Here is a 23,456-nt window from a genome sequence, read left to right as displayed (position 1 = left end):
TCCTGGTCACGACGACCTACTATATTCTCACCCACAATTGCTTATCCTTTGAAGGCATAACCTACAAACAAATCCGGAGTATGGACCATTTAGAGGAGTCCTTCCTAACCACCCAGGATCCCAGCCCCCTTACCTGATTCAAATTCAGTGATAACATCTTGGTGACTGGATCAAGGGGAGGACATCCTATCCACATTCCTCCAGAACCTCAATAGCTTCTCCCCCATTCACTTCACCTCGTTCTTCTCAATCCAACAAGCCACCTTCCTTGATATTGATCACCACCTAAAAGATGGCTAAATCAGTACCTCCATCCATATCAAAACTACCAATCACCAGCAATACCTCCACTTCGACAGCTACCACCCATTCCATATGGAGAAGCTCCTTCCATGCAGCTTAACCATCTGTGGCTGTCAATCTGTAATGATGAGCAGTCCCTCTCAAAACACACCAAGGGTCTCACTGAGGCCATAATTACTCTCTCAACCATGTACAGAAACAGATATCCCGTGCCTTATCTCTTCAGTCACCCAACAGATCCCAAAATCCCACTGTCCAGCTATAGAGCAGCATTCCCCTCATGACTCATTACCACCTGGGACTGGAGCAACTGGATCATATTCTCTGTTAGGGCTTCAACTACCTCTTGCCATGCACTGAAACAAGGAGTGTTCTACCCATTATCCTTCCCACTCCTCTCACAGTGGTATTCCATGACCCACCAAACCTACACAATATCCTTGTGCATCCCAACACAATTTCTGCTCCCAACCCATTGCCTCATATCCCTGAAATGGACATAGATGTAAGACCCATCTCATGCATCCTGCTACCACAACCTATTTGAGTCCGGCTACAAGTATCACCTATCCCACCAAAGACAGGGCTACCTGTGAATCCAGTCATGTGATCTGCAAGCTACGTTGCAACCACTGTGGTGCATTCTTTGTAGGCTCTCTGCAAGAATGGCCACCGAGAAACTGTCGTGAAGAAACAGCTAGACCATCCACTTGCTGTGCATGCTACCCAATATGGTGTTCTTCATTGCAATGACTGCTCCACAGCCTGTGCCATATGGATTCTTCCAAACAACACTGTCTTTCCTGAAAGTGCAGGTGGAAACTCTCCCTGCGCTGTAGCCTATGTTCCCATAATGCTCATGGCCTCAACTATCATTAGCCATTGTTCCTTTATGCATCTATCCCCTTCCCTGTTCACATTCCAAGCACTACACCACCTTCTATTCCACCAACACACTCAAGCTCCCCTACTCTCTCTATACCTCGTCCCTGTATGCTGCCACAAGCAGCTTTTTACTGCCCCCACTCCTACACTGCTACACCTCCCATTCCGTCTCCTCCTTATCCACACCACCCAGGTTGCTTCTCGCACCACGCACAGTTGTTCACAGTCTGGCCTAGGGAGCCAGAGACAGTGGTCATGTGTGTGAGAATCACGTGTGTGTGTGTGTGTGTGTGTGTGTGTGTGTGTGTGTGTGGTCTAATTCAAAAGAAGGCTTTTTGGTTAAAAGCTTAGATGTTTATCAGTCTTTTCATTGTGGCTGTCTGTGACTCATATTGCTTTCATTACCATAACCTTATCTACAGCATTCGCTGATAGGAACTGAGTGTTTCACAAGTACTGATCAAATTAAATGTGCAATAGCAACTCCTGTTTTCTGATTACAATCTATGAATTGCAGAAACTGTTAATTTATTTCAGTTCCCTTATTGAAGTCAATATGACACAGGATCAATGTTGTCTTTTCAACATTATTTGAATTAGAAGTTGATTAAGACTTGTCGTTTCTCTCTGTTCCAAGATGTCGGTCCTGACATGATGGACATGACTAGACATTAATTCATGCTGAGTATCACTTGACAGATAATGTATTTGTAAATGCTTTTCAGCTTCTTGTTCATCTCTGACCTTGCTAATGTGTTTTGAGAGAACTGAATCATAGTGACTCAACAGCTCTAATATTCCAAGGAAATTTGCTTTATTTGTACCTCCAGCTTTCTGCATTGAACCTCTGAAGGTCAAGCCACTTATGAAGAAGAAGTAATGTTACATTAAGTGACACGAGAATCCACAAGTAAGTTGGAGTAAATTGGTTGCTCTATGGATGAACAAAAGAAAAACATTACCTCTTTACTTCTGAGCAATAGCAGGGGCAATGTAACTCCTCATGTCATTTCATTCCTTTAGTTTTATGGTTCTTCCAGGACATTCAACTATATACAAATAAGTGTATTTTATTTTGTGTTTACTCTTGCATGAAATATCTATCCTGTGTATTTAATGTAAGATAACCCTGTGATTGAATCAGAAGTGTCTTATCTTTTAACACTGTTGCCAATTATACCAAATTATAAAGATTTTCCACCGCTGGGGAAATGTTTAGGTAGGATTCCCAACAGCATTTAAAGAAATATGTTCAACTGCATCACAAGTTGGTTTTTGCCCATTATGTCTAAAGAAAACATTGTGCATTCAAGATTCAACATGAAATAGAATCAACTGGCCTGCAAAAATCACTAAAGTGAACAACTGAAGTTGTTGCATGAGCTAGACTGGCTGTTCTAGTGCTGGAGAAATTTTCTTTTATTTATTATGGTACATTTGCCAAATGAAAACCCTAGAGGATCTGAACCCTTGAGAGACATCCACCTCTCCCCTCCATGAGCCTTGGGCCTCTGGGATTTTGTCTCCTCTGTGTCTTCCCCCCACCTCTCACCTGGACCTGCCACTGGCACACACTACCCCTACTCCATTTTATTTTATTTTAACACAGGTAGGTGTCATAACATGCAAAACTTGCATACCAGTGTAGTACCTACTTGAAATTCTTTTGCTCCGCCCACCTGCACAAAAGAACCGCAATACAATAATAATCACCTGGTGTTGCTGCTTGTCCACCTCACATTCGGAAACACTGGATGGTCCTGACAGTATATGCCAATTAGATGTCATAATATTCATTCAAAGTTGGTAGTCACATCACTTGCACATTACGAGGTAGCTGACGTATCTGATTGATTTGTGCCACAGCATGTCAGTGCCATCACAACCAAGGATGCACAAACTGATGCACCACCTGACCCCCAAGGCAACACAACCTGTGGCATATGGTGTGCATGCAAAGTGCCCATCATGATGAGAAACAATAATCTTGTTTCACAGCACATGAAAATTGTCTCAAGAGAATCATTTTAGCCCCACGTGCAACATAAGAAACAAAGAGATTTTTATGATTCACACACACCAGTTAAAATTATATGCACAGTCTGCACATTATATGGGGACCTAAATACATAATAATTTAATAAGCAAAAACACATTTAATATTAAGTGAGATCATTTAGAAATAAGACTGTGGAAGATTTTGGGGGAGAAATGTTACTGTTTGGTAGAAGAATTCATAGAGGATAAACTGATAATTTGAGTTAGGATATAGCTTAATATTAGACCTTTTTCTATAATAAAACTGTATTATTATTATTAGTATCAATTCCTTTTCTATCTATGTACTTCACAGTACTTTGCAGAGTATGGATGCTGATGTAGATCATATTTCCAAAGGAGCTACACTAGATTATAAGCCAATAGGACAATAGAATGTACGTAAATTGCTTACAAGATGAGGGGACAATATCCCCTGAAAAAAAGCTAGCTGGTGTAAACCTTGATATTGATGACATGTATATTGTGAATTTTATGGAACATAGTATGACATTTCTCAAACTGAATCCGTGATAAGTAGACTGAGACAAGGCATACTGAATTACAGTCTTTGGAGTACCACTGCCACCTTTCTAGGCGTTACTCTATTCACCAAACACAAGAATTGTTTTTACAATTCAAGATTCCCATCTCCCATGCACATGAAATAACAGCTTGGCTCGCAACATTTTACCTTGCATGAAGTACTTCAAGATGTTCTCACCTTCCTGGTTGCAATATCAGGTGACAGTACTTGATCCATAGGGAATTTGTCGATTAGTTGCTTGAGAAATGATTATATCTGAACGGTGCAGTTGTCACAGAATAACACATTACTAAGGTTGATGGTATACTGAATCTGATAAATGTGAAGCCTATTTAGAATGTAAAGGATTTAATTAAAATGCAGTAACATATCAACTTGACACTACAGACAAACACATGTTCATGTAGGAGATGAATAAAGGGTGAACTTGACCTCAACTGGAAAATTCTGGAAGTTGTTCAGGGATACATGCTGAGTATTTTGCTATGAGGAACCCACTGTCTGTGCTGAGTTGTTGCACAGAAATTGCATTTTGTTTGCTTTCTTACCCCACTTCTCTTTATACCTGTACTGCACTATAAATATTGGCACAACAGTGAAAATGTTGACAGTGTTATGACGAATCTGTATTAAGGGAACCTTTGATCAACAGCAAATTGTGATACCCATCATGATTGACAAAATCTGCAATTCTTCTGTTTTTTCATCTATGTATGCAAATCTGATATTCAAAGAGGGGGCATGTGGGATCAATGTATTGTATGGGAACATTCATTATTCCCTGTGTTTTCTCTTACACTTTGTAATTCCTTTTCTATCTTTCATTTGAAGAAGTTAGTTGTACTATAAATTCCATTTGGCACATTTTTGCATTATGCAGTATTTGGTTATCAAATTTTCATATAACATATTACATACTAAATTAAGAATTGTTATAATTTTTCATACAAACCAGTCACATGTTAGAAAATACAAAACATTTGTTATTTTAGTGATGTGACATACTTTGTAAACTTTACAAAATTTTAATTTCAAAATTATGTTCAACAATTATTTTATTTGTATAAATTTTGATTATCCTGAGAGTCATGTTTTCTTGGTAACTGTTCACTAATGTATGGATAAAAATATGTCCAAAATTATTTCGATTAACTACCAGTTCTGGAACAATCTAGAACTCCAAGCTGTAATACACCATTGGACTTCATGCTAAAAGCCAGATAGCCTTTTTACTGCTGTCTGGAAGGGCAGTCTTCATTTTAGAGCCACATAGTATGTTTGGTATGGGCACTGTGAATTAAGTGTGCATCATGTACATAATTTTTATTCAAACTGGTATCTGAAATGTAATACATTCTTGTCTGTTTGCAGACAGTGTTTATTATTTATAAAAAAAGTGGAGGACTTTCTTTAGCAGATTGCATAAAACTGAGGAATGAAGTTGATTGATTGTCATGTGTGAAGTAGAAATTATCAATGCCTTGTAAATCTGAATTAGTATCTTCCATTTAAAATCATGGATCTGAACATCATTCCCTAGACAACAGAAGAAGATCACCAGAATCACAAAAACCTTGATAAAATAAGACCAGTATTAAAAAATATTTCTGCTCATTGAAACAACAATTTTAGAACTGGTTTTCTGCACTGCTGTTTCCCATACTATTCCTCTGTACATTTAAAAGCAAATAATGCAAATACATCAGTAAGAGTTTACATAATAAAGACTTTTAATTGGACTTAGGGAAAGACAGTGTTAGAAGCGTTTCATATAAAGGAAACTAATTTGTTCTGAATTGTGAAAAAAGGAGATCTGCAAATGCATATTTTTCGACCTAACATTGTGAGCAATGAATGAAAATAAAAGGGCTGACAGAATGACTTTCAAACTGCATGCCACAACAGAAACCTGCTCATTGGGTTTCTCTGGCTGAGAGGGCTTCACTGATTCAATCTCAAGGACTTAAGAGGATCGTGAAGCCCTGTAATCAGCTGCTTTTGGGAACTTCAGCCACTGGTGGCGTCATCTTTCTCACTAGTAGAAATCTGGGAAGGGAGGGACCCCTACCTAGCGAGAGGAGACGAAGAATACTTACGCTTCTCCAGCTGAGAAGTGGAGGCTGATATCCCCAATGGTTGGGGGGGTGGGGGCATTGCTCCCTGGGTAGGTGGTACGGGAGCAACAGGCAGGGAAGTGCCCTCACCATCAAGGGGCAGGTGTAGTCTTATGGTTCTGACAGACAACTAGAATTGGCGGAACAGATGGGGCTAGAACTGTTCTCGTATTTGCGGCGTAAGATGTCCCAGGTACAGAATGTAGGCATTCAAATTTCCTCTTAGCCTCAGTGTAGGTAGTCAGTCCAGGGGCTTGTATTCTACGATTTCCCATTCCTTCTGGAGAATCCTGCAGTCCGGAGAGCAAGGGGAACGGTGCTCGCCACAGCGGACAAAGATGGGCGAGGCACCTGAAGTGTTGGGATGTGATGGATGTCCACAGTCACGACATATGACGCTGGAAGTACAGCAAGAAGACATATGCTCGAACTCCCAGCACTTAAAGCAACACATCAGGGGAGGGATATATGGCTTGACATCACACCGGCATACCATCACCTTGAACTTCTCGGGTAATGTATCACCCTTGAAGGCCAAGATAAAGGCACTAGTGGCTACCTCATTATCCTTTGGACCCCTATGTACGGCGCCGGACGAAATGAACACCTCATTGCTCTAAGTTTGTGCGTAGCTCTACATCAGACTGCAAAAGAAGATTCCTATGAAATATAATACCCTGGACCATATTTAAACTCTTATGGGGCATGATGGAAACACAAACAGACCCCAACTTGTCACAGGTGAGTAGTGCCCGTGACTGGGTAGAGGATGCTGTTTTTAAAAAGACTGATCCTTCGCATTTTGGACAATCCCTCCACCTCCCCAAACTTGTCCTCTAAATGCTTCACAAAAACTGAGGCTTCATCAACATGAAGGGTGCCCCATCAGCTCTTGTACATACAAGGTACCGGGGTGAATTAGATTCACTGCCATCCTTAGCCTGGCATTCCTCCCATGGTGTGGCCAGGGAAGGGAACAATTTAGGGTCATACTTCTTTGCACTGTAGTTAGACCTCGACAGCTTGGAGACTGCTGGCGTTGGGCCACCAGCAATAGATGACGTAATATACTTCGTGGCATGTCATCCACCCTGATGCCACCCACTCCGACCAGGGGCCCTCCCCATGGGCGCCACCCAGCCGCAGCAAAGGCCACCTGGCAGGCTGGCCACTGCCAGGAGTCCCGATGCCCCAGGGTGTGGGCATCTACTCCTTGGAATATGTGGTGAGTTAACGGTGCAGGCATCAGCAGAGCGATCCCTGTGTAGTCAGGGGGGCTACAACCAACAGGGTACATGGCGGTCCCACCACAACAGACTGGCTACCGAGCCGGATACGAGTTGCAAAGGTATTCATGGTCATCGTTGGCATGGAAAAAGACACTGCATAGTGGTTGGATGAAAACGCACCCAGGAAGGTGTCCTCCCCCAAGAGATGGAGAATAAGCGGAACTGCAAAGCCACGATGATTAAAAATGCGGATGGTCTCAGTGCACGATGCACCATGTAATGCACCCTTTCTCAAATGGCTCGCTCTTCGGGCAATTTGGAAAAATGGAGGTCAAACCCTACTGGGGACCATCACATAAAGGCCGAAATGTGAGAGACTCCTTTTAACTGCCTCTTACAACAGGCAGGAATTCCTCAGGACTATTCTAGCCCCTGGACCCGCAGGGGGATGTGACTGCATTGTCATTGTCAATATGTAAAGCTACAGACGTTTCAGTCACTGTTGCAGGTGGCCGTCTTCAGGGTAGTTTTCTTTTTACTCACTGTGACAATGGCTGCAGGGGCTTATGTTTATAAAATGTAGCAAAAGATAGATTGCTACTTACTTTATGGTAAATAGTAATCTATTTTTTCCTACATTGTTGTTATCATAATTTTAATAATAATTATTGTTATTTTCCACAATGCTTCTCCATTCTTCAATAACATTCTGCTCAAATTTAATGTCATTCTGATAGTGATTCATTTTTAGAACATTTTGAAACATCTAAGTACAGCTGAAAACAAAAAAAAAAAAAAAGTCTTTTGGTAGTTACCAGCAAAATTCTACTCAATGCTATCATTAGGTAATTACAGATCCCCATTAATAATAGTATGCAATGTCAATTTCAGTCTCTCATTTCACATTCTGTTTAACAGTCCTCTCATTCAGGTAGCCAACAAATTTTAAGGCTCTTTTCAGAATTAAGTCTGCTTTCATTTTTCTCAGAAGAAATTAAATGAAAAATGACCCACAGGAGCTTTATCTGTGGCAGATTTAGTGATAACTCTCAGTTTTGATAGTAGCCTATACGATGGTGCCAATAAACTTTTTAACATCAATTTTTCACATTGACCAATAATCAATTTATTGAGATGAACTATTGTCTTTCAAAAACAGAACATGAGCAATGAAAAATCACATATTCAGTGTAACTACTAAATTAAATTGTAAATGCTCAAAATGCTGTATTAAGACAACAAACAGAAAATAAAATGTCTCACAGTTTTTAGTCTTGTACTGGCAAAGGTAAGAAAAATTCCACCATTCACCAGAAAAAAGTATTGTTTACATTTCTATTCCCCTCCATGAGATATTTAACATTAAATGATTTTTTGAGAAGATAATTTGTACAATAACTAAATTAAGAATAATACTTGTACATGGGCATTAAATTAGCATTTGAGACCTGAGTTTTCAATACCACTGCCTGAGTAGTAAATTCTATATAGCTTATGAACGTCTGCTTTTAAGCTTTTAAAATACAAAATTGCTCTCTCTCTCTCTCTCTCTCTCACACACACACACACACACACACACACACAAAATTGCCACAAAAAGAGGATATATTATGGCTGGAGATTGAGTCTAGCTGCCTCATGGCGAATCACGTTGATCAGCTCCTGGTTAACAAGGAAGATGAAGCGAAGACCCGCAATCTGCAAACAAAAAAAATTGTCAATTCTTAATATGACATTTCAAGACCAGTTTCAACATACTGGTCACTAAATTTTCCCTATTGTTTAATATTATTTTGTTATCATCCAGATGATAATTTAACAACAGTCACTTTTTCCTGTCACAGTTGAACATGATTACATTGAATCTTTATTTCGGGCATAACAGTTAAATAATCACTGTACATTATTTACGAAGCTATCGATTGTAAATTAATTTTATGCTTCATTGAATTCTCAATACAAAACTTTATCTCAACACGTAGTCACGTTGTTGGATGAGACGTGCTCAATAGCATCATCATCGGAGTCCTTACGAAGTGTCAACATGCCACTGGCCTGGGAGGATGAAGATTTTCTCCACAGGCAGAGTTGCTTATAATGCATAAGAGTACACTAGCAATTAAAAAAACTACCTTCATGATGCAGTAAACTATTACACTAAAAACCATTTAATAAAAATGCTAATCAGCCTGGGGATGTTATCCCTTGAGAGCAAGCTGATCTTCCCTCCTCAGCACTTTAGGGATGAGGGGTGACAAAATTTCAAAATCTGTAGTACACTGGTATCGGTGTCAGCGAGGATGGTGGGCAAATCTCCAGCCAAACTGAGGTTTGCCCTAATGTTACTAAACAAAACCACATGTAGCCAAAACATGCTGAACTGAAAGTGGCACTTTACACAACAGTGGATCCTATGCATAGTCTGGAGAGCAGTACTTCCTTCCACAGATGTGGTTGGCACAAAATCTACCAACCTGAATGGTCCATCTGCGTGACTGTAGTTTCTTGTTTCTCACTTCCAACCACTCAGTTTCCCAATTGTAGCTGCTGTATACCAGTTTCCCAACTACTGTACACAAGTTTTGGGTGGAAGACAACCAAAGGTTTATGGTGCTTCTGTTGCTGCTCTATGTATGGTGTATGCCCAGGGACGTTTTCAGTGCATGACATACTGACAGGTGCTATGGCCATACCCAAATCAATTTTCTTTGTTTTTTTCCCTTCTTCATGACATCTGATTTGTGTGTCGCTAGCCTTAAATACTCACAACAATGGTATGGGAAAAATTAGACCATATTAACTGCCTCAACAATGGAGAAAATCTGCCAGAAAGTATGCCAGCTAATTTTGTCAAGTGACTTGCAAAAATGAAGTTACCTTTTTTCAGGTATACCTTTTCACTTCTAGTAAACAATAAAATTCCTGCACCAGTGACAAAGCACCAGAGCATGCCACTAGAGGAGCCAATTACCGTATTTACTCAAATCTAAGCCGCACTTTTTTCCGGTTTTTGTAATCCAAAAAACCGACTGTGGCTTAGAATCGAGTGCAAAGTAAGCGGAAGTTCTGAAAAATGTTGGTAGGTGCCGCCACAACTAACTTCTGCCGTCGAATATATGTAGTGCTGCACAGGCATGCTTTGCAGGCACAAAGATAAATACTAGCGCCAAAACCTCCGCGTCAGTAAATAAATTAAAAAAAAAGGTGGAAGACGACATTTCTTCTCCGCCCCGAGTTTCGACCACTGCATTTTATACATTATCCAATGAAGTAAATACAAATTCCGTGACCGATGACCTCGCTGTCTGGTCTCTTTCCCCAAACCAACCAACCAACAAATTCCGTATTGTTCATCTTCGAATGTAGCAGCATTTCAATGTACTACGAAAATCCGACTGGCAAGACTGTTTGGGATGTTTGTCAATATGGCCAACTCTACGTTCTGAATTTTTTCCTACCTGTGAGAAGAGATGGTTGCAAATAGGAACTTTTATGAATTGTGAATCATATGCAGTATTCTCTTCGCCATAAGAGTAATACGAATATAAACATTTTGCCATGTATTCTTTCGTGTTTGCTGCTATCTCATTTAAATCCTGTCTGCCTAATAAACTACAAAACTAGGGTGAGACAGCAGCAAACGCGGAAGAATATATATATCATGTCATGTTTATATTCTTATGCCTAATAGTGATACAGTCAGAAATGAAGCAGCAATCGACTAGATTTTTAAATCTAAGATGACTCTTAATTTCTGTGCAGAATGTAATGTACTAAAGAGGCACCTGCAAAGATTTTCAAACCGAGAAAAATTTTCGCTAAACTCTCGTTCAGAACGTCTTCTATCATAAGCCGTCTATTATTTGGTTCTTGTTGATCATTATCAAAGAAAGCAGCAGTGTAAGTAACAACAAATAGCAGTCTCTTGCCATTGTTTTGCTAATGAGACGATTCCTCTCTTTTCTTTATTGTAAGCGGTGGTAGCATGCACAAAAGCAAGCCATGCCGTGAGCGGGGACAGGCCGTAAACACTCATTATTAGAATGCGACAAACAATTCATGACACAGTGCAGTAATGCATTTTCAGCTTAGAGTGACGTAAACACCTATAACAAAGAGATTGGCACTTACCAGATCAAAGCAAAATAAGCAATCAATTCAAACCAGACGAAGTATGTGAAAAAGGAAAGGTACACGTATAAATACGGACGGAGCGCGTGGCGCTTAGCAATGGCTACCTAGTAAAGCTTAATTGCTAAGCTTACGACTCGAACATACTATAGCTGTATCGTCATTCATTCCGCCTAAATTGTGTCTCATATTACAATGGACCCACTTTGTTTCGATTTGGTGGTGCGGCCTAAAACTTTTCTCTCCCCTTGAATTTCGAGTCTCAAATTTCAGGTGCGGCTTAGATTCGGGAAAAATTTTTTTCCTTGATTTAGAGTCTCATTTTTCAGGTGCGGCTTAGATTCGAGTGCGGCTTAGATTCGAGTGTGGCTTAGATTCGAGTAAATACGGTACCACAAATGCACACACATACATACAAAAATTTCCTTTTTACTGGCATCTGATCAACAATAAATTAATTTGCAACTCTTTTTAGAGATGTTAACTAAACCTTTATGACTACCTCTGGTAGTCGCATGACAAAATTAGTAACTGCTGTAGGTGTGACTTCAGTTAGCCCTCTAAGGTAATGCTTTATAGGGAACTTCCTGTAATGCTGAGAAGTGTAATGCGGGCCAGTCTTTCCCGAACTTTTTAAGACCCTATGATAAACAAAAGTAGATATCATACAAATCTGGCTCCTGGCATGGACAGAGCACCAATCAAATATTTTGTGCACTGAATACATCCATGGGCACAAGACTTAGTAAGAGCAACAATAGATACCTTTCAGTCAAACTTTGTATACATCAGCTGCAGTGAACTTGTGTGACTACATGTTCAGACAAAGGTCTGTATTGGGAATTTAAACACGCATAAGATTAATTTGTGGGCATATTAATGTTCTAGTTCAAGCAATACACATCATTAATCTGCTGTGGAGATGTGGAAAACAGTCACAGAAAATGTCTTCCCAAACATCACGACAGCTTGCAGTTAACATTACCAAATTAATTATCAATGTGTGGGGAAAATCTGTGACAGAACTGACAAAGATGATGATGAAACATGCAAACAAGTGTTAAAATTCTAATAATTAAATAGTTTGCAATTACAAAAAGAGGGACATGGTGCTCAAGAGACTGGCAATGTTCTGAACTGTTATACAGGCATGGCATATTGGTTTTTAGCAGCCATTCTAAACTGGCATCTGCTATTGTGATTAAAAATAATAAAAATATGAAAGTTTTCACTAATAAACAAAGAAGTATCTTTCTAAAAGCCTCCTCCCCCCCCCCCCCTTCCCCCCGCACACACACACACACACACACACACACACACACACACACACACACACACACACACACTATCTTAAGAAATGACACAGTCAAAGGTTTAAAGAACTATTTAAAATAAAAAATTGAAATTTCTAACCTAATACAGAGTTTTAAAAAAATCTACAGCTGTCAATGGTTGATAGCTCATGTGGCCCCTTCAGTGAGGATAAAACCGGGCAGGTAGTGTGTTGTAGGAAGGATATCATTTTAGTTACAATGACGCATTGGATCATGATGCATCACACTTTTGTGACTGAAGAGTATTTCAAAATACAGTGTGGCTGCTACACAGCAGAACTTTCGACAGCAATTCAGCATTCAGAGACATGGAAGAGTACCAGAACAGCACACAATTCAGAAGTAGGTTGATTCGTGATACTGCAAACATAACTAGGAAAACCAAGGACAGTGCAGTCCCCAGAAAATGTGAGAACAGGAGAAGGTATGTGACCGCTGAAGTTTCCCTGATAGGAGCTTGAACTCTGTTACTTCTGCTACTCATCCTCCAACCCACATGAGTTAGGCATTGTCTCACAATGCGATGACATAATTTTAAGCTGTATATTCTTGTCAAGGTTTCTCAGCCACTATGTCAGCTTTCCTCATTATCCTGAATCACAGCATGTCCTTTGTATTTGTGGCTCAAGGGTATCCTGAAGCATGTGATCACTTTGTTTGCTGAGTACATCTGTTAAGCCAGTTGTGGATGAATTTGGTACAGGACATGAGGAAATTCCTCCCTCGATGACACCATCTCTACTCCAGTGCCTTTAAGATTACACACACATCCAAGTTGTAAACTGTCTGGCTGGTGGATCCTGAAGATATGGGCAGGGAAAATGAGCGAACTGTGGTGCAAAAGTCTGTTTCTAAAAGGTGTTTATTTAAATGAATTCCTAAGGGCCGTGTTAGTGAGAAATTATTACCATGTTCTTCCATCAGGGCTATGCTAACATCTAATTAATTTTATTTGTGTCTCATACCATAAAGGAGACTACGGAAAACGGTATTCTTGCAGCCACAGCACTGCAAATTAACCTTAATGTGACTGGCACCAGTATGACTGCGGACCACGTCAAATGTTTTCAGGAGGAGGGCCAAGAAGGCCTTTACAATGTACAACTATAATTGAGGCCAAATAAAACTGAAGTCGTTATGTTCCTTACCTGCTCAGCGTTTTGAGGTTAATGTGCTTTAAAATGTTGGTGCTTTGACATATCGTACTTTCTGGTCTATCAGGTGTGGTAATGAGGTAAGGTGATCATCGGAAGTGAGGAACTGAAACCTCACAAATTCTGTAAAGAGGTGTCCCTCAATTTGAGATGAAGAAGATTAAAAATACAATGCTTACAATCAAACATTTTTCACTTGAAAATTTGATATCAGTGTTCAACATTTATTAATTTTACTTGCAATCTCCGTTTGATACTGAGAGGCTGGAGGAAGAGTAGAAAATTTAAAACTTGTTGAAAAATAAGGAGCACTAGACAGTGTGAGAATTGTACAATTTATAGCAATTAAAACAGGGATACATTTAAAACTCTGCTTCGAGGAATAGCACACTCTCATATAAAGGTATTCCATTTGAAGTTACCCAAAAGTCCCACAGATGGAACTGCAAGAGGATACTGTGCCTCGGAGCAGCACCGTAGGCCTTCTACAGGTCGAAAAAATGCCTATTATGTAATGCCTCCAGAAGGGTCAGATTATCATTTGAGGCATGATATCCCCAAAGTACACATGTAAACTAATAAAACAGCTGTCTGTATGGTAGGATTCAGATAAGGTGGCAAATGACCATTCTCTCAGAGGTTTTTCACACACAGCTAGTGAATGCAACACTACTACTATACAGTTCATGTCACCCAGAACAAGTTTCACCGAACATCTGCTCGACTGCATGCGGGACTGCCACCTAGCAGGCAGCAGGAACGGCTAGCATCACCTACCAAAGTTGTCGCATCTGTAGGTCTACGGAAAGTTGTTTGGTTGTAAAATGTTTGTTTTGAGTGCAGATAATTTGGTAGTAATTGGGAATATTTGCTAAATGTAAGCACGACTCTTCCCTATATGCATCAGTAACTGAAAATACTCCACTGTGGAGCGGTCCACAGTAATTAAAAGGCACGGTGAGATTCACTTACGACTGAATGCCTCCCTAATGTAGCCAGGCTTACGGAGCAGCCTAGATCAAAAGTACTGATTGTCCAGTTGGTGTATCATTCTAATAAACTTACAAGAAAAACAGCACCAGAGATATTATCAGAAAAATGTAAAAAGCTGCCTGCAAGCAAACAGCAGTCAACAGTGCCTACTTGCAAGTCATCGACAAAACTTGCAGCAAATCTTACTAAATATTCAAACAATGGGAAGTCTAGGTTGGAATGTCAACAATATAAGGAAAAGATAAGACTGCTACTAACCATAAGGAACAGTTAATTTGCAGACAGACACACTTGTGGCCTGAGCTGCTGGAAACGAGCAAGGTGTAACAGGTGTAAGCACAATGGACTCGTATTCGGAAGGACAATGTTTCAAACCTGCGACTGACAATCCAAATTTAGGTTTTCCGTGATTTAACTACATCGCTCCAGCCAAATGCTGGGATGTTTCCTTTCAAACGGCACAACCGATTTCCTTCTTCATCTCTGACATGATCTGAACTTGTTAAACCCAATCTTCATTCTTCTTTCCTTCCTTCCTTCCGAGTTGCCGGTCATGCATGTGTGAAGGAATGGTGTGTGTTTCCCTTTCTTTTCCTGACAAAGGCTGCGGCCAAAAACTAGTGTCTTTTAATTGTGCCTGTCTGTGGCTTAACATGTCATCTTTACGGTAAGTAACCATCTATCTTTTCTTACACTGTTACATCCTATATTCAAAAGACAGAAATTACCTGTCAAAAGAGGCTTTCGAGAGCTGTACTATGACATTAGCAGTAGCCCATCAGTGAATTCGTGCTCTTGCACTGTCAGGGCAACTGATGGTTAGGTGGGTCACAGAGCACTGGTAAGGTGGTCACCTGTCATTTAACACTTTCAGCAGATCATCCAATTTAGCACAGAGGAGTCAGGCAATTGAAAATGAGTTTCTTATACATAAGCATAAAAGTCTACCCTACACTAGAAGCCAAGAGTTCCTGAACATTTTTACATTCCCCAGTAAGATGGGACCTAGAAAAGTGCCCAACTTGTCTGCCCACAGCTCTCACAACCGTGCCCCATTACAGGTGATCTCTGAGGCTAACACGAGTGTAGGGATAGAACTGGCATGGCAACTCAAGAGGGAGAAAAACATAGGGGCCGCATGAGGGTGGAGAGATAATGGGAGGCAGTGACTGAGAGGGAGGCAGGTGACCAATTGATTAACTGATGGAGGGGGGGGGGGGGGGGAGTTTATGGGACTAAACAACAAGCTCATCAGTCCTGCAATTCAAAACTTACTTGGATAAGACAGAGGGCCTGCTAAAAGTGGCTGGATTCAGTCAGAGGGGTAACACTATAAAGCGAGAAAGTTAAAACACAGACAGTAGAAGGCATAAAAGGGTAGGCTAAATCTAAAAACTGGAAAAATAGAGGGGTAAAAGAGCGGTCCTTGCATGGGGGAGTGGTCATGCGCCCCAGACCTCGAAAACATGAAGAGATGCCCCAACCACAACCAACCTGCCCCTGCTTTTGGAAAATAGCAAAACTTCATAACTGAAAATAAAAACCACTTTCACATAGGAAACGAAGACCAGTGCAACAATCCATGAATTGTCTGCTAATATTAAAGACAAAGAATCCAGACGGCTATACTTGGTAAGAAGAGTCAAAAGAAGGGGACAATCCACCAATATTTGGGATACCGTCAGTCTGCTTCCACAGCCACATTGTGGGGGCAGTTTGGGGGGGGGGGGGGGGGGGGCGGCGGCTTGTTATGCAAGAGAAAACGAAAACAATGGATAAGCCTAGTATGACCGATGCGTAGACAGCACAAGACAATGGAATCTTTCTGAGAGGAGCAGATGGAAGAGGGCCAAACTGCTGTAGCCTCCTTGATTGTGCAGAGTTTATTACTGAGAGCAGTAGTGTGCCAGATGTCATCCCACTTTTGGACAAAGAGAGATTTGATGTGTATCCACATATCTGCACCTGGAATCATGAGAGGGAATGGAGTGTAAGTATCTGCCTCTCCAGCCAAATCATCAACCAGTTCATTCCCTGGGATGCCCACATGACTTGGGACACAGAGTACAACAACAGAGCAGGTGGCACAGCCAAGGGCAGAGAGAAGGTCACGGATAGCAGAGACAAAAGGGTGACGAGAGTGGCATAATTCTATAGCCTCCAAGCTGCTCATTGAGTCAGTACATATTAAAACACTGTGGAGGGAGGTCTGAGAAACAAAATGGAGTGTCCTGTTAATGGCCAGCAGCTCTTCTGTGAACACACTACATGAGCCTGGCAGTAAATGGTGTTCCATGCCAATAGGGGATGTAAAAGTGTATACTGCCTGACCTATCATATTAGAATCATCAGTCCAAGGATGGAACGTACAAGACGCCGGAATATCACAGGGGGAACAGAGACGTTAGGCCCCTGCAACAGGTCAGTCCTAATCCATGGTCAGGGCACCAGCCAAGGTGGGGTGGGGGGCAGGGAGTGGGGAACAGGAGATACACGGGGCACTTATGGAGATCCTGATAGAGGGAAGTGAGGTGCATTGCAACCGGCAATTCCAACCGAGAGGGCAGGTACAGGAGGGAGACATTCCCCGTTTGCATAGAGGAGAGGGTGCATGGGATGGTGAGGGAATCATCGATTGGGTAAGAAACCAGGAGGAAGGAGCCACCGAAGCATAAACCATAATCTCGTCTGAACAAAACCAGAGCCCAGTGAAAATGGAGAAGAGTAGCATCCCAAGATGTGTGGGCCCGGGGGCTGAGAGCATTAAGCTTCCGCAAGCAGGTAGTCTTCAGATGGCAAATATGGGGTAGCCATGTCAGCTTCTTATCAAAAATGAGGCCCAAGAAATGGGACTGTGCTACATCATCTAGGTCCTAGTGGCCTAAATAAAGTTTTACATCAGGGTATACCGCATTTTGGAAAAAGAAAACTGGAAGCCATGGGTGAGGGCCCATGTAGAGGGCAGTCTGATGGTGTCTTGGAGCTGGCATTCAGAAGATGCTACCGAGAGGAAGCTGCACCAAATGCAAAAATCGTTGACATTCCATGCTGTGGTAAGCAGAGGCCCAACAGAAGTACAAGCCCATTGACAGCGATGAGGAAGAGTGCAACACTTAAGACAGAACCCTGTGGGATACTGTTCTCTTGGATCCAAGGGGTGCTGTGTGAAGTGCCAACTTGAACCTGAAAGAACCGGTGGGATAAAACCTCGCAGATAGAAATCGAAATGGAGACAAGAAAGCAATAGTAATGGCGGGTACCTGAAATGTGATGGCACCAAGCCATGTCATATGACTTATGTAGGTCACAGAAGACTGCGACAAGGTGCCAGCAGTTAGTAATAGCCTGTTGGACTGCTGTTTCCAATCCAAGTAAATGGTCAGTTGTAGATTGTCTTTCCCGGTAGCCACACTGATATGGGGGGAAAAGGTCCTGAGATTCGAGTACCCAACATAACTGGAAGATATGTTTACGAAGTACACGGGTCAGGCTAATTGGGCAGTAGCTGTCGAGAGATGTTGGGTTCTTCCCAGTCTCAAGGACAGGGATAACTAGGCTTTCCTGCCATTGCGAGGGGAAGGCACCTGTGACCCAAATGTGGCTGAAGACAATGGGGAGGAGTTGCCTCTGGATAACGTTCAAATTTTGGATCATATGGTTGTGGTTGGAATCTGGGAATGGCGAAGAGGTAAGAGCCTGCAAGAACTACCATTCAGTGGAGGGTTCATTATAGGATTCAGCTTGGTGAGGGTCGAAACAGGGGGGGGGGGGGGTTATTCAGCTCAGCTTTTCTGCCAGAAAAAGGTAGCACAATAGGAACAAATGGTTCAAATGGCTCTGAGAACTATGGGACTAACATATGAGGTCATCAGCCTCTATAACTTAGAACTACTTAAACCTAAATAACCTAAGGACATCACACACATCCATGCCCGAGGCAGGATTCGAACCTGCGACCATAGTGGTCGTGCGGTTCCAGACTGAAGCACCTAGAACCGCTTGGCCACAGTGGCCGGCGCACTATAGGAACAGGATGCCAATGCTGACACAAAGTGTGTCGCAAGGTGTTCTGCATGGACCGATGGATCAGCACACAGAGCACCCATCCTGTAGGATAAGATCTTGTACATGTGATTGCCACTGGTGGTCCAGTTGGCTACGGAGCTTGGATCAAACATGCGGTGGAGAGTCCTACATCCCCAGGGAGGAAACATAGCACTCGCAGCATTTCTTTCTACTCTGCTTAATAAGCACAGAGATGCTTAAAAGTGATATGGCTGGTCTCTGAAAGATGTGATTTAAATCGTTGCAGCACCTGTCGGCTGTCCTGATTGCTACTGTTATGTCCTTGGTCCACCAAGGTACTGATCGATGATGAGGGGGATCTGTGGATAGGGGGATAGCAGTGCCAGTGACAAGAAGAAAAGTAGCAGAAAGATAGAGAGGTGTTGAAGTGCACAGCAGACATATATAAATGCCAATTGGTTCTGCAGAATGCCCAACGTGAGGGCCTGTCTACCTGGCAGTGTCAGGGGAACGAAAGACTCAACAGAAAGTGATCACTGTCACGAAGATTATCACGGAGGGACCAAGATAGGGGAGCCATGAGAGTAGAGAGAGGAGACTGTGTGACCAATAGCTGACAAGGTGCCGTGAGTGACACTGAAGTGGGTAGGGGAACCATCACTGAGGAGACACAAATCAAAGTCTGTAATAAGTTGGTCAATTACAAGAACCCTGCCCATCGAAGAGGCATTCTCTCACAGAGAGGGGTGTACACTAAGTCCATGAGAAGGAGGTATGGGGGCTGAAGTTGACGTATTAAGGTAGGTAGGTCAACATAAGGAAGTGGCCTATCTGGAGGGAAGTAGACATTACAAATGGTGATTGCAGAGATCGTTTGCACTCTAACCACTATGGCTCCCATATTGGTATGAAGAAGGGTCCAGTCACTAATGACATTGGTGCGAACCAAAGTACAGACCCCTTCAGACACTATCCTGGAGCTGGCACGATTCTGACAGAACGCCCAATAACTGCAAAATGTTGGAGAGTGGTCATCATGGAAGTGCATTTCTTGACGAGCAAACCAGAATGCAGAATAAGAGGAAACAAGTTTCTCTATTTCCGAGAGGTGATGGTAATACCCATTGCAAAAAAAAAAAAAAAAAAAAAAAAATGGTTCAAATGGCTCTGAGCACTATGGGACTCAACTGCTGAGGTCATTAGTCCCCTAGAACTTAGAACTAGTTAAACCTAACTAACCTAAGGACATCACAAACATCTATGCCCGAGGCAGGATTCGAACCTGCGACCTTAGCGGTCTTGCGGTTCCGGACTGCAGCGCCTTTAACCACACGGCCACTTCGGCCGGCAATACCCATTGCAATTCTACTGGATTATCGTGGCAAAAGTCCAGGTTAGGCACAAAGAAGCCAAGGGGAGATCTTGTCAGTGGTGTCACTGATGAGGATGGGGTGACATCCATAAATAATATGTCAGATTCAGGTTGTGAAGAGGGAGACAGCATGTCTGGGGCACCGGTCAAAGGGGGGGGGGGGGGGGAGTGTCCTGGGACTTATGTTTCTTCTTCTTCTCCTTCTCCTTTCTTGGAAGTTGAGGAGGGCAGGGCACAGAGGGAGAGCAGGCTTTTGTAAGATCCAGAACCGAAAGACAGTGGGTGACTTTGGTGTTCACAGACGGCGCATCCCATGACCGAGTTGTGGTGGCAGGCCTCCAGCCTGAGATGCAGGGGGAAGGGTCATAGAGGAGGGGGGGGGGGGGGGTTGAGCCCCATGATGACCAGTGGGTGCCAAAGAAGGGGGGCACTTCTTCGGCCAGGGAGGGGAAGCTGTGCACAGAGGGGAGGGCATCGGAACCGCAGGGGAGAGGGAGATAGAGAGAGAGAGAGAGAGAGAGAGAGAGAGAGAGAGAGAGAGAGAGAGAGAGAGAGAGCTGGAGTAAGGAAGCTGTTGGAGAGGGGAAAGGATGTACCACAGAGGCAAAAGTAGAAGATATCTACATTGGGTGGAGTTGATTGTATTTTTGGAGAGTCTCAGCACAAGATAGATGATACTGGGACTTGTACTCTTGGATCTTCTTTTCGTTCTTGTAAACTGGACAATCTGGTGAGCATGCAGAATGGCAGTCATGATAATTTACACACACAGGTGGTGGAACACAGGGGCTTCCCTCGCTGAGTGGGTGTCCATGGTCACCACACAGAGTGTCCGCGGGAATACATATGCTCAGAAACGCAAGCACCAAAAGCAACTCATGGATGATGGAGCATATGACTTTTATGTCACACCGGTAACACGTAATTTTGACCTTCCCTGGGAGGGGACCTCCCTCGAAAGTCAGAATAAAGATGCCGATATCAGCGTAGCTGCCTTTACGACACTCCTGCACACGTCACACACAATTAACGCCATGTCGCTCCAGTTTAGCCCAGAGTTCCCCATCAGTTAGAGGTCCTACAAAAAGTGACTCCCTGGGTCATATTCAGAGACTGGTGAGGGGTAATAGACACTAGGACATTGCCTAGGTGATCACAAGCACAAAGGGCTGCAGACTGAGTGGTGGAAGAAGCTTTGATAAACAGGGAGCCCAACCATATCTTGCTGAGAGACTCCACTATGCCAAACTTGTCCTCAATATTCTCCACTAAAAACAATGGCTTTGTAGTAGTGAATGTGTCCCCATCCATCTTGGTACAGACCAGGTAATGGGAAAAGTGTTTCATCCCAAGATGGTGAGCCCAGCCTTCCTCCCAGGGTGTAGCCAAGGAAGGGTACGCTGCAGGGTTGTACAAAGCTGCATTCAATGATCCATTACCACTCGAAGAGACGGCCATTTGAGTACGGCCAGATTTTTGCAGCTAGATACACTTCACTAAGCAACCACCCTGATACAACCCATTCCGATAAGGTGCTCTCCCCATGGGTGCCACCCAACCGTAGCAAGGGCCGTCTGGCACAGCACCTGTTGCGGAGAGCTCCGATGCTTCAGGATGAGAAGTAACCCCTCTTTGGCATTCAGTCATGGGAGAAGGGGGCAACAGCTCATGTATCAATAGTGTGGCGGTCCCTCTGTTGTCATGGGGCTCAGCCACATGGGTACATAACAGCCCCACTACACGGACTGGTACACATGCTGGTGACCTAGCAGGGCAGAGGGGGCTATGGCGAGGAAGGAAGAGGCGAAGAAAAGAGGGAGAGAAATCCACGATATAGACACTAGGGAGGGAGTTCTTCCCCAAATGGCTCTCACTAGAGACAAAAATTTTAGAAGCGGAGGTCAAACCCCAACAGAAGATCCAAAAACACCAAAAAGGATGGAAGAACAGTCAAGTGGAACAAAATCCCAAGGAATATAGGGAACTAGGTTGATATCCAGGGGGACATAAATAAAAGCACCAAGAGAGGGGAATGAGGGGGCAGCAGGGATGGAGCCAGGATGCGGAGGGAAGGGCATGGTGAAGGAAATGCAACCCGGGAAGGAAGAATGGGCTGCAATAGATTGTGGCCGTGTGCGCCACGCGTGAACCCGTGAAAGAATCGTGAACTCCCTGGGAAGGGAGGACAGGTGCCTCTTGACAGAAAGAGCAAAATGAGGACAGAGACAGTAAAGTGGGGGTGGGGAGGAATATTTAAGTGCAAGGGTTGGAAACTGAAGCAGTGATGTGGAAAATTACTAGGGTAATGGTATAGGTGCGGAACAGAGACGAGGAGAGGTTTGAGCTGTGGTGCTGGGGTTGCAAACACAGAAGATATAGGGGCAGAACATTTTCCTAGTACAGAGTTCAGAGGAGGTGGTGCTGGGAGGCAGAATCCAAATGACACTGGCACAAACTGGCGGTCGAAGTAAACTATCTGTCAGTGTGGAGCAGGCCGAGCAACCAGCTTGTTGAGTCTATGGTTAGCTACAATTTGGTGGACGCTATTCCTGCTGGTCAGTCATCATTCCCACGTAAAGAGTTGCATAGCAATTGCACCACAGGTGGATGTTTTTATATGTTGCCCTACTTTTTACTTAAAACAATGGAAACTCCATGTAGGAATATCAACAATGTAGGAAAATATAGACTGCTACTTACCGTAAAGCAGACACAGTAAGTTGCAGACAGGCACAATTAAAAAGACACTTACACAAAGCTTTCAGCCACAATCTTCATCAGCAAAAGAGAAACAGAGAAAAACACACCATTCATACATACAAATATGCAGACATGACCGCCAACTCTGGCAGCTTCGGTTCACTGCCAACTCTGGTAGCTTAGGCCAGAATACTATTCTGATCTGAGCTGCTGGAGTTGTCGATCATGTGTGCATGAGGAGTGCTTATTTGTGTGTATGAATGGTGTGTGTTTCTCTGTTTCCCTTTTGCTGATGAAGGCTGTGCCCAAAAGCTTTGTGTAAGTCTTAACGGTGTCAACCTACTTTTTATTTGATAAGAAATATGTGTGGCTGGACAGCTGTTAAAATGCAGGTACTGTTGGTGGTTGGGATGTTTTACACAAACAAAGATTTGTAGGGAATCTTTTGAAAGATGGTGATCAACATTTAGAAAGTAGCTCACTGAGTTGAGAAGAAACAGCTGACATGGGTTCCAAGGGAGGTATTAAGGTTCAGGAAGAAAACCAAAGACTTTCCTTTCCACAGATCAAGGTCACGATCGACAGAACTTCAAAATGGGACTAATGGTATACGTACCCTACAAACTACTAT

The 23,456-nt window shown here is 42.8% G+C and overlaps 1 protein-coding gene across 3 annotated transcripts in view; it reads right to left on the bottom strand.

Moving 5' to 3' along the window:
- The window catches only part of LOC126203935 (microspherule protein 1), a 354,642-nt gene that overhangs the window by 212,925 nt on the left and 118,261 nt on the right, over nt 1-23,456 (bottom strand). For 2 of the 3 annotated variants that reach the window (XM_049938332.1, XM_049938333.1), the window contains one exon: nt 7,921-8,813. In XM_049938332.1, the coding sequence (XP_049794289.1) occupies nt 8,724-8,813 (90 nt within the window). In that variant the 3' untranslated portion in view covers nt 7,921-8,723. Of the gene's footprint in view, nt 1-7,920; nt 8,814-23,456 lie in introns of those variants that run through there. The other variant, XM_049938331.1, reaches the window with a different exon arrangement.

Source organism: Schistocerca nitens, chromosome 9, assembly GCF_023898315.1.
Source record: "Schistocerca nitens isolate TAMUIC-IGC-003100 chromosome 9, iqSchNite1.1, whole genome shotgun sequence".
In the NCBI taxonomy this organism is placed as follows: Eukaryota; Metazoa; Arthropoda; class Insecta; order Orthoptera; family Acrididae; genus Schistocerca; species Schistocerca nitens.
This window is presented reverse-complemented; position numbering and strand designations above follow the sequence as displayed.